This window comes from Lepeophtheirus salmonis, chromosome 7, assembly GCF_016086655.4.
Source record: "Lepeophtheirus salmonis chromosome 7, UVic_Lsal_1.4, whole genome shotgun sequence".
Lineage (NCBI taxonomy): Eukaryota > Metazoa > Arthropoda > Copepoda > Siphonostomatoida > Caligidae > Lepeophtheirus > Lepeophtheirus salmonis.
The window spans coordinates 7,550,560-7,568,189 of NC_052137.2; the positions used below are offsets into that span (position 1 = coordinate 7,550,560).

Consider the following 17,630-nt stretch of genomic DNA (forward strand, 5'->3'; position numbering starts at 1 on the left):
TCTTTGTAACGCTGTTCAATTTTGCGTCCTGGTTACAAGTTTGGCGAAGTATAATACCTACAAATCACTTGAAAATTAACTTTTTTTTTTCAGCAAAAATATTCTCCTTTTTTTAAAAAACAATTCCCATTATTTGTTTTTTGATTTGTTTTTTTCAATTAATGGATATATCCTTGTCAATCTAAATAGTGTTTACATGACACAAAACCAAATGGCGCGTAATTGGCTGTTACAGACTAAAGTATTAGGACCCAAAATATTATTTACATTTTCAGCCGCCCAGTTTGCGTTTTTATCGTCCTTATCGACGAAAAACTGTAAAATATGGCGAATTTTCTCTTTGCTGCTGTCCCTCTTTGACAACTGCATCCACAATCCTGAGTCCACGATCAAAAAAATCTTTGATTTTTTTATATTCCAAAATCTTATCTTTCTAACGCCATCCAGTGTAAACCGATCGCACTTATACAAAGCGAGATATACATTACTTAAGACATCTATAATTGATTTATTTTTGGTACACTTATTCTGCTAATATTGATTTTTACGACTTGCTTTTGCATCAAAAATATATCTCGATATTTGAAATTAAAATTAAATTTTGAAAAAAGATATTTTTTTTTATTGTAAGCGTTCTTTGGTTTATTTTTTCAAATAGTCTAATATCAACGTAAATGAAAAGTAAAAATAATCAAAAAATTCTAGTAAATCTAATTTATTGCAAGAAAAATTGTATCAGAACCAAAAATTCCAAGACAAAAATTGTCTGTCTCAACTTTCCTAGGGCAAAATACTCAACAAAAAAAAAGCTGAGGCATGAAGAAATAAATAACGTAAAATTAAGCATATAAATCTATATGTGACCTGTCAACAAAAGAACAAGCTAGAATATTTTTTGTTTTGTTTTTCAAAATTGAAGGTGGATTACATTTGTTTTTTATACAAATTATTGTACATTTCTAACAATAATTTTTCCCTGTTAAACCTTTGGATGTGTCGTAAATTAAACTCTCAATGTAGCCAATTGATTGTCACAACAAAAGACTGAGAAATCTATATATTCTATTCAAAACGAGCCATGTCGGGTCCAATACAATAAGTACGTTAAATCAATTAAAAATTCTAAATTTTAGTAAAAATTTTTGAGAATCTTAACTTTTCCCGCAAGTTGACACGTTATAGCCTCCACTTCCAGCCTTCCTGGAGACCATATCATTGTTTTTCATCGCCTTCCCGATGCTGTAGACAGTGGCGAAGGACACATTGACAAAGGCTGAGATCTCCTTGGGATCGATTTGTGCGCAGAAGAGATCACACACCCTGACACACAAAAACAAAACAAACATCAAATTGTAGCTTTTTGTCCGTTTTTTCGAATGGCATCAAGACAAAAATTATCAGACTTTTAGAACTGAGGCTAGACGACCTCAAAGAGGATTCTATTTTTGTAGTCCTTCCCCTGTACTTGTTCAAACTCAAACTCGAAAATGTTTACTGGAGCCCAACACTAATATGTGTTATATATAAACATAAATAGAGTATCTTTTTCTATTGTGAAGGGTATATGGAGACCCAGGATCGATAGTATTAACTATTATATATTAATCTGTTGGAATTTTTTATTCTTGTTATTTTGACATGATATCAAAGATGGAACCCAATATGTACATTGTAGTACATAAATGTATACGCTGACGTCTTTTATCACCTGGAAATGTTGAAAAAATTGACACAATAACAATCTAATATTTATATACAATATAGACTTAATACATATTTGATATCATCCTCAACAAAAAATAAACTCATGGAATAAATATACAGACTTATATATATGTTACAGGAACTTTTTATTAGATGGTGTTTCTTCAGTAGTGTTAATATATCTTCCAAGAAAGGCAGGATTATAATGGAGGGGGGGGGGGAGGTCAGTTTTTGGAATGTTAAAAAAAGAAAAACTAAAAAATTTTGAAAAAAAAAATCAAAAATCAAAAGATATTTCAAAATAAAATATATTTTTAGGATTTTTTTTTTTTAAATCCATAGCTATTCACAAAAAATTTTAAAAATTAAATTTTTTTAGAACAAACTTTAAATGGTACATTTTTTTTAAAAGAATTTTTAAAATTCATAGCTATTCAAAGAAAAATATTTTTTTTGGAAAAAAAAATCTAAAAACTATATTTGAAATATTAAACTTTACTCTATCTGAACACGTCTGGAGGAAATAGTATTTGCTACTCCTTACGAGAGTGTCCAGTCTCTAAAGGCTTCCATCAAGAAGAATTTAACAGAACTCGAGTCTGACTACATAATTAAGGCCTCATAGTGGGCAATTATTATGTCTTAGGGTTCACATATGAAATAAATGTTGTGCCAAGCACTATTATCTGATTATTTTGTTAAATATATCTCCTCAAAAACCTCCTGTTTTACAACTAGATAAGATCAATCTTGTAATGGAAATGTGTATATTTTTTGATGAAGATGAACAATGCACTTTATACATATCTAATATATCGTATTTGGCTTTAAAACATTATTGAATGAGTTGAATTTTTCCCTTCTCTTAATTTTTGTTCGAGATTGGTTTGATGTTAGCTCAACACATATAGTAAATACGTATATTTTGATCGTTACAATAAATAAATGAAAAATTGATATATTTTATTTCAAAGAGTCCATATGGGGCTAATGTAAGTTTCTTAAATCACGTAAAAGACTATAATTTACTCATATTAGGGGGGGAAGGGGGTTGTGTTAATTTATGAAAATGATCAAATTCAATTTTAGTCCAACTTTTTAGATGCAAAATGATTTTTTAAGCAATCAGAAGAAAAAAAATCCCCGGATAAAAAACTTAAAAGTAATAAAAAATAAATTCCATATTTTTCAAATTCTCCAACTCCTAAAAAAAAATACTTTTTCACCCATTAATATGTATCTTTTTCATATTTTTTGTAAGTAATAACAAGAAACTCACAAACTTCGGGATCATGAAAGCCTTTTTTATGGTTAAAGCAATGGTTACATAACATTTTAAATTCATAAAGTACAGTTTGAATGATTATATTCTTATATATCACTTGAGAAAATGATCCTTAATGAAACTTTTGAAATTCAACAACATAATTTCAAAATTTAAACTTCATAAGTTCACCAACATTAGAACAAACTATTGAATCCCTTTACAAATAGAGAATGTCTTTAATGGATATAGAAGAAAAAAATTCCTTTGAAGACTGAAACCTTAAAATATAATTTTTTTCTCTATAATACAACAGAATTAACAAACGCTAAAATATAAATTTAGAAAAAGTTGACCTTTTTTATGACCTTTGACCTTTTTATGACTTTAAACTGTACTTTATAAGCTAAAAATGTTATATAACTATTGCTGTAAACAAAAAAAGGCTTTAATAATCCCGACATTGGCGAGTTTCTTCTTATTATTTAAAAAAAATATGAAAAAATACGTATTCATGGGTCAAAAAGTAATTTTGGGCTTAAGGGGGAGGGGTTTTTTTTTTTTTGTCAGAGTCCTTAAAAAATTATTTTGCTTCCAAAAAGTTGAGCTAAAATTGTATTTGATTTTAACTCGCCCTCCCCCCTTCTACTCATATAAATGTGTCTATGAAATATTGGATTGTAGCTATAATAATTTAAAATATTCTCATTTTCATATTTTTTGCTCAAGATTGATTTTATGTTGATGCACAACATATTAAAAACTTCTTAAATTTAAAGAACATTACAAAAACTATTTTAAGGCTTTCTTTATTCATTTTCTATCATTTTTTTTTTTCTTATTTTTTTTTTTGCATATTCTCATCAATATTACATGTCTATATTGTTTAAATATGTATTGTTATTCAAACCCAGTCTTAAACATATTCATATGTCAATCATGAACTGCATTGGTGTGTGAATTGAATGGATAGTATACAAGAACGTCCCCCCCCCTCTCTTCTTCTCCATTATTGTTTTTGAAGCTTAAACTATTCTGTTTTTAAAAATATATCAATATATATTCGTACCAACAAATATGTGGATTTTTATTTCTCACACTGTTCAAGATTTACTTTGATACAAAGGATGTGTCCTGTAGGCTCGTGCCCGGAACATTTACATAATAACATATCTGCATATTATTAGTTGTACTAATATAAATTTATGGAGCACATATAACGTCATATGACGTTATTGTAGATCAATGATTACAATTTTGAAACATTAATGACGTCATTAACAATTTATTATAGAATTGGCTTGGACCAAATTTAAAAAATGAAACCGATTCAGACGGTTTTTCTTGAAAGACTTATCTAAGCCTAGTTTGTTCGGTCCACTAAAAATCATAATGGTCTCAGATTGCTCTGGGATTTTCAGACCGAATTCCAACACTTGTGTTAGATCGGTCAAAAACCCCCAAAGGCTGTACTACTAAACGTCCAATCCTAATAAAATTTGTCATTCCTAGGACCGGTCCTAATGGGTCTTTTATGGAAACTACAGCAGCTGAAATGACGTAGTTGATACGAACTACGTCATTTGAGCTGCATAAGTTTCATCATAATTCATAACCACTTTCAAAGAGACAAGATCCCAGATGTTAAAAGTTGGAACGTATGTGACTACAATGTATTATTATGCGTTCTAGCTATCTTCTTTTTTTTTTATTCTCTTTGTTCTTATATTCTTTAATCCCAGCTAGGAGTGAAGAAAATAAAAGGATAGTATCGTAGGACGGAAACCAATGGACCAATGGACTTAATACTGCTGAATAGTAAAAAGATCTCACCGAAAATGGGGTGGGGGAGACTGATTATGACTGATTTTAGACTGTAGACCAAAATTTAATCGTTTTCAAATAGTGGATCATTTTTTTCTGTTTTCTGTATAAACCAATTTTATCACCTCTGTTACTGATTTAGGAACTGTACAAATATAATATATACAAAAAAATTAACTTATATTACAATATTACATGTCAAAGTTCACAATTTTGAAGAATAAATGACGTCTACAACAATTCATCTATCGAAACCGTCTTGACCGAATTTTTAATAAGATTAATTCAGAGATACTTTTTTGTAAGACAGATCCAAACCAATTTTTTCTTTGTGATCCGTCTAAACCGAACTTATTTAAATGACAAAATTAGCTTGCTACACTATAGAACATAAAGGTCTTAAACCGGTTTCTATCTGAGTTTTTTATTGCTCTCTTAGGTACATATATTACAATTCAAATGCATTTTCAGTATATGTTGAGATTTAAATGAAATATAAACTCTGGTATGTAAAAATGAATTCACTGAAATCATCTTTCAGTTGAAAATTCAAGAACACTTATATTATTCTTTCATGCTTGAGGACAGAGCACTTATGTTACTTTGATATAAGTAATGATTACTGATTAGTAACGTGTGAGTGTGCTCAAAAAAAAAATGAAGATGAAAAAAAATTTATTTTAGGCGATGACTAATTACTCTGGGCAATGCGCGTAGTGTTTTGTCAGTCCTAACTTTTTCGTTCCAGTTCAGTTTTAAGACCATTCCATAGGACTGTCATCACTAGAAGTGAATATAAAAAAAGTTTTTTTGACGTTATAAAGGACCGAAATTTATAGGTTTTTGGACTAATACAGGACTGAATTGGACCAGACCGAGACTAAGCAGGACGGGACTGAAGTTTTCATCCATAAATAAGGACTGACACAGCAATAATCTGGGGCGTCTGCATGATTATATATTGGGAGGGGCTTTGTTTAGGAACTTTTTGTAAAAAAAAAATAATAATAATAAAATTTTGAAAAGCATTTTAATATTGAATTTTAGAAAAGAAATTCAGAAAATTAAATTTTTTTGGGAACAAATTTTTAAATATTAAATTTTTTGGAAAAAAATTGAAATACTAAACTTTTTGGAAAAAAATTTCAAAAATTATTATGATTATTTTTTTTTTTTTTAAATACAAAAATCCTCCATATTTACAAAAAATAATTGTTTATGGAAAAATATTTCAAATATTAAATTTCTTGGCAAAATATTTCAAATATTAAATTTCTTGGCAAAAATATTTCTTGGCAAAATATTTCAAATATTTTTTGGCAAAATATTTCAAATATTAAATTTCTCAAAATATTTAATTTTTTGGAAAAATATTTCAAATATTAATTTTTTTGGAAAAAAAAATGCACAGCTTATCACAAAAATTAGAAAATTTTTATTTTTTATACTAAAAGTTTTTTGAAAACAAAAAATAAAAAAATTCACAGAAATTCATAAAAAATTTAATTTTTTTTCAAATTTTTTCAAATTTTACATTTGTTCCCTGCTGCATAATTTGCAGCGAATGACAAAAAAAATTATAGTAAAAATCGATTTTTTTTTGGGGGTGCAGTCCCTCCAGCCTGCCCCATGCCCATGTACTACCACTTTTATATTATAATTATTGCCTTGAAACGAACTCTAATGAAATTCGAGTTTTCGGTTAGAATATTCCAGAAATTCCACTTGTGAAGAAATACTTGAGGCTCGACATATACTTGCATTAAATTTATGGACTTCCCCCACTTCTGGTATACATTTTGACGTGTTGTAGTCAACCCAGCCAAAAACAAAGTAATATTGCAATTTTCCTCGTCTCCTCTAGACCAATCATAAATGAGAAAGCCTCAGAATTTTATATACATACACGAACGAAAATTATATTATAAACTATCAAAAATATTTTTTATAAAATATACTAATATATTGTATACTTTTAACATATTTTTGTTATATACATATAAACCAAATGTCAAAAAATTATGATGATATCAATTTTCATCATCATTGTTCACTATTGTTGATGTTTTTGAATGTAGGCAAGTATATACTTATATAATATGAGGTGAGGAATGGGTTTGAAACATGAGTAGGAGAGAGTTGAAGGTAATATGTATTGCTGTCTGTATGTATAAGGATAATTGGAGCTTGTTTATAACCACTCAAAATCATTAACACACTCCATCAGCATATCTAATTCAATTATTAATAATTTTATTATCTCGTACCTATGTAATATCATGATGAAAGTAAGGGAATAAAACAATGAGCCACAAATTTGTATATATATGGATTTACTAGCGGTGGTAGACGCCATTGCTCGGCGTAATTAGGCACCGACAAACAGACAAACTTTGCATTAATCATCCAACGAATATATTATACAGGGTTGATTTGATCTAGTAGAACACTTAATTTAAATTTTAATCAATCGAAAATATAATCGTAGATTGTCTTGAAACTTGGAAAAAGATAGGTTTTGTGACACAAGATTCTTAATGTAAAGTTTTGACTCAATTAAAAACAAAACAAACAAAAACAGGTAAAACAGAGAAACAAAGGATTTAAATTTTGAAGCTTCTTTCACGCGGCATGCCCCATTTGGCCATATAAAAGGAGCTTGGGTGAAGCCGTTTATCATGCCAAGGAATTATTACCAACTGCCATTGTCTTTGGAGTTGTGGTCAACACAGGTGAAGTCTGCTCTCTCATTTTGTTCAAGAGGAACAAGATGATCAATGCAGATTCTTACATCGAGCATCTGGAAAAGAAAGTACTACCTTTGACCAGATAATAGTTCAGGGACAACTTTATTTCCACTCAAGATGTAGCTTCGTGTCATCATGCTGCTAAGATCCAGGCCTTCCTTAGAGACATTTTCCCTGACTTTTGAAACCTCAACATGTAGCGTCCCTCCTCTCGAGACGTGAGCCCCTTGGACTACTCTATCTAGGCGCGTCTGGCGAAAAAGGGGGTGTGCTACTCCTCAAGGGAGTTTCTGGTCTCTAAAGATTTCTAACAAGAAGGAGTGGACCACGCTCGAGTCTGACTACATTGTAAAGTACTGAAAGGGATTTAGGCCTCATATTGAGGCAATTAGTAAAGCTGAGGGCTCACATATTGAAAAAAAAGTTATACCGATCACTATTTCAGATGATTTTGTTAAATAAATCTCCCCATAAAACCTTTTGTTTAAATTTTTCTCTTAAATTAAATAATCTGACCGAATGACCTTCTTTTTTAGAAGCGTGGTGGGTCGCAATTAAACATTAATTGGGCTGCAATGCAGCCCGCGTGCCATTTGTTGTACATCCTTGGTGTAAAGCCTTCATTTGATATTTGATACTTTTGTAGGTTCTGATATGGCCTTCGAAATGCAATTTATATATTTTTATTCTATAACTAATCCACAATCATTAAATGTAATTTCCTGAGACTTGTAACTGTTTATCAAAATAATCTACTAAAATAAATATAAGATAATTAGTTGAAAAATACAAATATAATCCGGACTCACTTTTAAGAAACATCCTATACAACTTCTTTTTGTTTGAAGGGCCACAATTATTAATTGATTTGATCATTTCATTTTGTTCCACTATTATGTACTTATGAGTAATAGTGTGGGCATTTTAACTTTGTTCTGTCCCACGGATGGAAGTTAGTAATGAAGTCTAAAATTACGTAATATATTGACCATCTATGGTATTATTGTTTCATCTTATTCAAAAAATAGTAAATTCTTCACTTAAAGCTATTCATCTCATTTTTTGATTCAAACTTGTACAACTTTCTTATTCAAGTCACAACTTGTAAAGGTCATATTAAACATAACAATATTAATGGATCCTTTTATTTATATCAACAGGAATCAGCAGAGGTGGATGCCTCATCCGCCATTGTTCATGGTATAACGTGGAATTGTAGTCCAGAGTTTGATGGACGGACGAATGAGCCTCTTAGTTTTATGGATTCGGACTCTTTTATCAGCTTTCCCAATTGGATAGGACGTACTGGAGCCATGATTATGTTAAAGGTAAAACTTTCATACAAAGCATGTCTTTTATTTTTCTAATAAAAAGGCCCTCTTTGGACCCTTTTCTCCCTTTATTAATTTACATAGAAAAATTTGCATATTATTTTGATATAAATAAACAATTTAGCACTAGATAAAATCACTAATATAAGAAAAATGACTAAAACAACTAAATTTACAATAAAATTAAGTTACAAAGTAGCGATACAAGGGTCACGTGATCAATGTTTGTACAAAGTAGTGAGCGAAGCTACAGTTGAATATTCCTTCCATTGCTAATTATGCAACATTGGCACAGGAGTCATAGGGGCTAAGAAGGCATTCCCCCCCCCCCACTTATGAGGAGTTTTCATAATAAAAGCTATCACAAAAATCCGTTTCGTCTAAATAATTATTACTATTTAAATGTTCGAAAATGTATTCATTTTTTATTTAGTTTGTCTTATATAAAAAAGGAGATCCCTTCAAATAATTCCAACATTTTGAAAAAAGTCATTAGTTTCAAATGTCACATTTATGAAAAACAAACATACTAGCTCCGAACTGTCCAAAAAAATAATGAAAAACAAAACTGTCAAATACTTTGCTGCGATGAGGAAAGGTGAAATTTTATTGCATTTCCAGCAAAGAAAAAAATACCAGATCCCGATTCTAACAATATTTATAACCCTACTTAAAGTTTTTAGACAATTTTATATCTTATCATATTTGTACTTACCTAAAACAATCAGAGATTAGAGAATACTTAGCTCACTTGTACGTTGACTGATGTACCATCACTAAAAAGAAAGTCTAACGGCTAAGCTTGTATAGTACAATGTTCATACACACTTCTGAACGTTTGGTACGGTCCCAAATAAGGGTAGAGTCGACATGCTGCTAACGAAAAGACAAGGTTTAAAAATTAGAAAAAGGAAAAACGGTTTTTGCGTGTCCTCTTTCTTCTTTTTCGTTCCTTATTTAAAGGGTCGTCGTGGTGTTAACGTCTTCCTCTGAAGTAAGCATTATTACCTATCTTTGATATAATTTGTTTAAAGATACATAATAAAATATGAATTTCAATATAATTTCAACGTTTTCCACGTACAAATACTATTTTAAATTTTGAGGGTTCTCCTCTTTAGTGCATTAATAGATTTTTTCCTCCCAAAATCATATAAATGGTAGGTGATATTGAATTGTTAAATTAATAGTACTGTATGTATCGCTCCGGCCTTCTCCCGTCTCTCCTTTTTTCCTAAGAAAAATGTCAAGATATGAGACACCATGGTCTACATTTAAAAAACTTATAGCACTAAAAAAACTATTGCTACACTGGCCGCGTGTGTTTAGAACATGTTTACTTTATGTTCAATTTGTTTCCTCGCAATTTTCGAGCATTTATAATCATAAATTATTTTATCAGGATATTTCATAAAACTATAAGACGAAATTGAATAATTCACATGGTTGTTTCCTGTATCTTAACATAAATATATCATGTATATTTTTGCATAGCTTAGAAAAGTAATCAATGGTTAAATACCAGTGATTAAGTATAATAAATAATAATACCAAATTAAGCCCTTATTTTCCTCTTCCAGTTTGTAGAAAAAGCATCCGATTCTTCGTTTATGATTAATCGTCCCATCACTAATTGATACTCAATCATCTGGAATTTGAACATTAAAATCAGTATTATTGAGAGCAGTTACACTTTTAAGAACTCAACAGCTTTAAAAGGGGTTCACTTTATATGTGGACATTTCAAATTGTTTCAAAAGAGGCAAAGTTGTGTTTTTTGTCCTTTAAAATTAACGTTATAGCAAGAGAATATATATCCTTTGCCAGATAAGATATGATGATGATATTGATAAAAAAAAACACAATATATTAAAAGTAATGAAAAAACTCTTTTGACAAAATATTCTTAATAAGCTGAACATGGGTAGAGAAGTATCTGTAACTCAGTTTACACACAATATATATATATTTTTTAATATGATGAATGGGTAATTAATAATTAATAGTAATGAGGATTTCGTAATTTTTTTCTTCGTTTTTATGTAAGACAATGAATCAATCATACTTTACTCTGAAGAAATTTTATCCTGCCTCCCCCCCCCTCTCCCAGAAAAATAAAAAAAATTTATATGAATTTAATTTGGGAGAGGAAAGTAATGTCGTATTTTTCGCTTTATTTTAATGCAAGTATTATAATCATCCGATTTAAGCCAAGTATAGCTCGTTCTGTTTGACAACTTGTTCCCAACCAGAATTCAATTTCATAAAGGCCTTTTCGTCAACGCCCTTTTCCCCAAAGAAAAAAATTCAGACTGCCAATTTTCACAGAACTCTATTGAGGTCAAATTTGTACCCCTTAGCGCGTTGGCCATAGAATAGGACAGGTAATAGTCACTTTGATCCTGTTCTGGAATGTTGGGTGGATGCATAAGAACGTTCATCCGTTCTCCTGGAGCTTCTCATGCGTCATCAAAGATGTGTGCGTCCTGGCTTTGTCTAGATAAGACCCGATTACTCTCCTATTTGAGTTTCTTTTTGTATCCATCCTTCCCCAAATTGTTCAAAACTGCTTTAAGAGCGATGTTCAGCTCCTGGAGGGTACAACGATCTCGTAACATGACGGTCTATCCGGATATTTTCCATGATTGTATCAACATGATTTTCGACGACAGACCTGTCAGTACTTAGTGCATCATTCACCTGCAATACACCAGAACAAAATTGCTCAAATCAGTGTTGTGCAACTCGAACCGAAAAGGCATTGACACCGTATACATTGCAAATTTGTTTCTGTTCGTTTTTCCCTTTTCGTTAGTAAAATGTCAGATATTGCGAATTTCATCCTTTGAGACCTCCATACTTGACGCACGATAATTCATTACTGAACCATCTAAGCGCATACTGCTAAAAAAGCTTTTGTTGTGTATACTTACACCTTTACAACGCTTAATCGTATGATCTGATGTGACCAATAATGAACAAGACATAATTATTTTAAAAAAGGTGGCAAAATGTGGGATTGTTTTTTATCCTACCAAGGTATATTATCGTACCTTATTGCAAATCTGAGATTGATGTGCAGCTTTGAGATACTTATAAATAATTGTGTAGGGAAGAACATACTTGTTGGCTCATTTTTGGGGTATAATTCTCAGCTTGTAGGAGGGATTTGTAGATTTGAGTTGTTTTTTTTACAAAGTTCAAAATAATATTCAACTTTTTGCATCTATTTTATAATATAGCTATTGGTACTTGTGATGTAATGTCACTTGTAATTTGGCAATACTTTTAACTTAGTTGCCCTATAAATGATTCACTTTGGCACAGCAGTGATTCTCTATAAAAAATCACTGAGAAAATAATATTGGATACATGAAACAAAATTTCTTTAACTCGTAATATATTTTTCCAATTATAGAATAAATATATATTTGAAGTCAGTCAACATAAAAACGAGCTAGAATGAGTTAAAAAAGAAACCCAAAATCAACTTGGGAACTTAGACAATTTGAAAAATGTTTTGCTTAGGTGTCATGATATTTCATTGGATCAGTTACAATAAGCTGTGGCGAGGGAAGAAGATGAAAAGGAAATTAACAAGGACATTGGCAAAAAGTACTCCAATGGCAATCCTCAATTCTAATTTGAGTTCAATATTGATTTACAATTTTAACTCCGCATGAAATCATTAGTTTTACTCTCCGTCTTTTATAAGCAAACGCCAATGTTCAATTAGCTTTTGAATATAATTGAATTTCGTAAGAAACGAAGTAGACTACTCAGGTGGTTAATAATAATATCAGAAGCTTAAGAAAAGAAAGTCATTTTTCAGATTACCAATTCTAAAAAAAAACTGGGACAATGAAAGAATACACACGATTTACAAAATTAATTATGCTTTCTAAATGCAAACCTCAAGCAAGACCTGCTTAGTCCAATAACCCACATCCTCAGATCCCAGGTTGTTAAGCATTTCAGTTATATGCCTCCGGCTATGTAGTCACGTTTGCACTGGCTATGATTCCATGCTGCAGTTTACCAATTGGTATAGTCTTTTTATTTTGGAGCGTTTTTCCTTTGTATTTTTTGTTCTTTCAAACATATATATATTGAATAATAAGAAGTTATTAAATCAATCATCCTTTACTCTGAATGCATAAATTCTTCAAGTAACTTTTATCCACCAAAAAAGTAAGAAAACTTTTTTTTAAATTAATTTAATTAATAATGAAAATTTGTGAAGTGAACTTTATTTATTAAATATAACTTTAAGACGTTCTTATAAATATGTGTGATTATATATACCGGGTGTCAGATAACGTATTCCCAATTATTCCAATAAATACATCATCAATATCTAGCCAGAAAACCCCACGTGTGAGAGTCAAATTGTTTCTTTCAAATACTTAAGAAGGTTTGTTGGCCATAATTGAGAAATCCATGACCTCGAACAGCAACCGAACGATGCAAGCCCTCTCATAATGACCTCATCTATAACTTTCCACATTAGATCGGCTGAGACCCTCGGGCATTGGAGTAGCCTTATTATAAGCATTTGATCTGAAACAGTAGTCCTCCGGGATAGTGGCAGGCACGTAGGTTGTAAAATGTTCATTTGCAACATGTTCCATTGTAACAGCCCAGATTATACACTCTCTAATCTTCTCTTAGATTCCCATACCCGGTTATCCATTCCATCTTTCTGTTAATGGTATTTAGGTTTTTATAATCAATTTTTCCTATATAAATATCTGACTGATAGTGGCTTTGAGGCCTTGGTGCTTAGATAATGAGCACTGCAGGCCTGCCCTCAACATGTACCCAAATGGTGTAGTAAAGGGGCTTTGGATCAGTGCTGTAATGAATCGGAAGTGGCTAAATAGAATTCAAAAGAACTCAAAAGACATATTCAAAAGAGTCTTAGAACAGAGGAGTTTGGCTTCTTTGATTGCTGGTGTCAAAAGTGGCCTCTCCACTCACACAAAGCTCTTTGCGCCCACTTTTTGATCGCTCTCTAGACAGTCTGGTGTGAAACACCGAGATCTCTTACATTGGCCCTCATGGACTAAAAGGGATTTGCTTGGTCTGTTTTCTTTAACTCCTACGGATACAATTTAGCCTTTTTTCAGAGTCCTTCTTCCGTTTCCAACATTTGAGACTTGATGAGGGCGTAGACAGTCATCCTGGAGACACCCCAATTGCTTGGAGTTCGCCAATGGAAATTTGTCGATCACATTCAAGTGTCATTTTCTTAACCTGTACGTCAACTAGACAGGTCAAGTTTGTTTTTGTTTTGTAACTAATTGTTTATGTTTTAACATATCCGAATATAAATTAATTTCAATCACTCAACCTTCATTAACTATTGAATCACTAAGCGTTCAAATGTCAATGGACCCCCTGGTATTCAGAAAAATGATTGGGAGAAAGAAGATGAAACATCGATAGCTGACAAACAAACACACTGTATATTAAATTATGTTTATCTTAATACACTTCCATCAATCTTTCTTCACCATTTGTTTTTAATGTAATGTGTTCATACTATAATAATATTCTATAGTCGTAATAATAAGAGCTCTTTGAATTATTATTTTTTTCTTTGTTTATGAACTATGAGTTGTAAGTTCTACTTACTTCATAGATTATCTTTCAATTCATGCACAAACTCTTTGCTTACTACGTGCTTAATGAAGTGTTTACAATGCCTAATAATACTCCTATCATTATTTAATGCATTTTCTTTTTATGGTCTTTTACATATTGTGTACCTCATATCTAATCCTTTGGGGGAAAATAGGGCAATTGCCTTTTTTGAAATTGTTTTTTATTTAATCCAAAAGGAATTGAAGAATCGTGAAGAAGAGAGAAGTAAACTTAATAGTGACGCCATAGACTATGAGTGGTTACGATTTTTGTCAAAATCTGCCCGGTACAATACATCAGATTGAACATTCTAGTGAGCCCGATTACATGATGGTTTAACCTTGTATTTCTATTAACTATACTGTGCATTTAATATGTAAAAAAATCTTAGTCCACTACTTCCGTGGCACACTGGCTAAGGACCCTGCTGTACAGGTCAAACAGTGAAGTGAAGGAGAAAGCATTGATTATAAGTAGGGGACCACTATGGATAGCTTAAATAAATGTGCATGAATGCATGTTTTAAGGCATATTTAAGACACAACTAGAGCAAGAAATTGCATAAATGATTATCTTCAAGTGTACTTTGAATATATATGTCTAAAATAAACATCTCCTTCGTTTTCTAAAGGGAGGGAAAATAGCTAATTAAATTAAGAAAAAACATCTCTTTTTCTTCTTTGATTAATGGATTGCAGTTTATACAGTTCCTTGAATAATAGCATTATCATCATCCAAGTCACACGAAGAGTGAGGGAGAGAAATGTAAAGATAAAAATTCATTTTCCCCGTTCATTTTTCGCAATGGTTTATTTTACATAATCACATTACTTCTCTTCAGTATATGTTTGCAAAAGAAACATAGTAATTTATGATAATATAATATTATTTTTATTTTCTAAGGCTGTAATTGTTATTATTTTATTCCCAATACATCATGTATATTAGAATTGTAACAAATATTACCATAGAGCGAGTAAATTAAAAGAATATTTTATTTTATCATTCAATGCTGTCATTATTATTTAATTCATGAAGAGACAACATCTAAAATAATCATAAGTGTGTGTCGTTATGAGTGAGGATTTGTTGTGGAGTTATAAGTTACGGTCCTTTTTGGACTCTGAGTAGAATTGAGATATTAGATACGGATAGATGATGTACGTTTATTTCATTCCTCTCACGGATACTTGCAGATCATTTACAGCTGCATGACAGCTAAGATGCTTTCCTTCCAAGTATTCTTCAAAGTGTCAGGATTATCAAATTCATTTTTGTCCTATTTTATTTTTACATACCGGCTGGTCATATTTTCCGCAACTCTGATTACAAAAGTACAAAATTTATATAATATACGTACTATATCATATAAATTGGGCATGAGGGCTGTAGGGGGCCAAAAGTGTCAAAAAGAGTTCGAAAGAACCCTTCAAAACTTATTCCAAAGAGTCTTTCCCCCAATTTTTTTATAGCTCTCTGGGTAGTCTGATGTGAACCTCCGATATCTCTGACTTGGGCCTCATTGATTTGAATGGATTTGCCTGGGCTGTTTTCTTTATCTCCTCTGGGTCCAGTTGGGCCTTTTTGACAAAATCTTTCTTCCATTCCAACGTTTCAGACTTTCTGATGGCGTAGACAGTGGTCTGGAGACGCCCAACTGTTTGGAGTGCGCGAATGGAAATTCGTCCATCACGTTCAAGTGTAATTTTCTCAAACTTTACCTAAGTTAGAGAGCTCAGGTTGGTTTGGTTTTCTAGCTAATTGGTTTTGCTTTAATACCTCGAAATATGAATTCATTTCAATCACTCACCTTCATTTATTATTGAATTAGTCATTGTTCAGATTTCAATGGACCACACGGTGTATGGCTAAATGTCTATTTTTCAATCTATATTTCGGAAGTTGTAAGTTAAAATGTGAGCATTTTTTTTCTGTTAAACCCGTTAGATACAAACAACCGTAAATAAAAGTACTTTGTATTAATAATTATTAAAATAAATTATTATTTTCTTTTGGATATATTACAGAAAAGTACATTCTAGAAAGCAAAAATATGTAGGACACGTAATCTACCTTTTGTATTTATATAAACATATATGCAATTATGGACAAGCCTTAAATATTAATAATTATTATACTACTACTTCTTACTCTTGCAAATTTGCCTATTTTTCAATAAAAAAAGCTAAAATCCGTTACATTACGTATTATATTGCATCCATAGAGTTTACACAACATATATTTTACAATTACCTACTGGAACGTCATATTTTGTACAATACCGATTGTACATGGTATCTACCGAGTGATCCATTAAAATCTGAACACTTTGAATTTTTAACTTCAACAAGATATAATTTATTACTAACAATAGTATTTCAACAAAATTAAATCTAGTAATAGATGTGTGTCTGAGCTCTCTTAATCATGCAGGTAGCCGCCCTTAGGGGTAATAATGGCTTCCAGGTGGCAGAAGGCCTACTACCCGTTGAGAATGTAGTACTCTGTCATAGAGTCCTAGCACTGGCGGGCAATGGCTTTGAGGGTATTGGTGATGTGATGACAGACACTGCAAGCTTTCACCTCGACATACACCCAAAAGCTGTAGTAGAGGGGATTGGTATCAGTGCTGTAGGGGGAGGGGGGGCGGGCAAAAGTGTTCAAAAAGACTTATTCAAAAGAGTCTTGCAACAAATGAGATGGGGTTCTTTCCTTGCTGGGGTCAAGAGGGGCCTATCCATCCTTGCTAGGCTCTTTCCACACACTTTTGTGATGGTTTTCAATACAGTAAGCTGTGAAACTCCGATATCTCTAGCATGAGCCCACATTTTTTATTAATGTTTATCTCGTTGGCAATCAAAACGGTACTCACATGACGGTCGTACTGAAATATTTCCATTGTCGTATCCCCATTCTTGATAATTGGGATTTCAGAGTGTGGTGCATCTTTGGCATCAAAGTTACCACAATGGAAACACAAAACCAAAATAATGTGTGATTAGCTGTTACAGAATCAAATCAATAAACACTATTCCCCCGTCTGACTAGCTTTTTCACCTTATTCGAAGAAAAACTGTAAAATATATTGGCTTTCCTCTTTGCACGTGTACATCT

At 31.6% G+C, this 17,630-nt stretch overlaps 1 protein-coding gene across 1 annotated transcript in view; it reads left to right on the top strand.

The window, feature by feature from the left end:
- Nucleotides 1–17,630, top strand: part of kon (chondroitin sulfate proteoglycan 4-like protein) — a 366,417-nt gene that overhangs the window by 312,591 nt on the left and 36,196 nt on the right. The window contains exon 5 of the mRNA XM_071889839.1: nt 8,700–8,867. Within this exon, the coding sequence (XP_071745940.1) occupies nt 8,700–8,867 (168 nt within the window). The remainder of the gene's footprint in view (nt 1–8,699; nt 8,868–17,630) is intronic.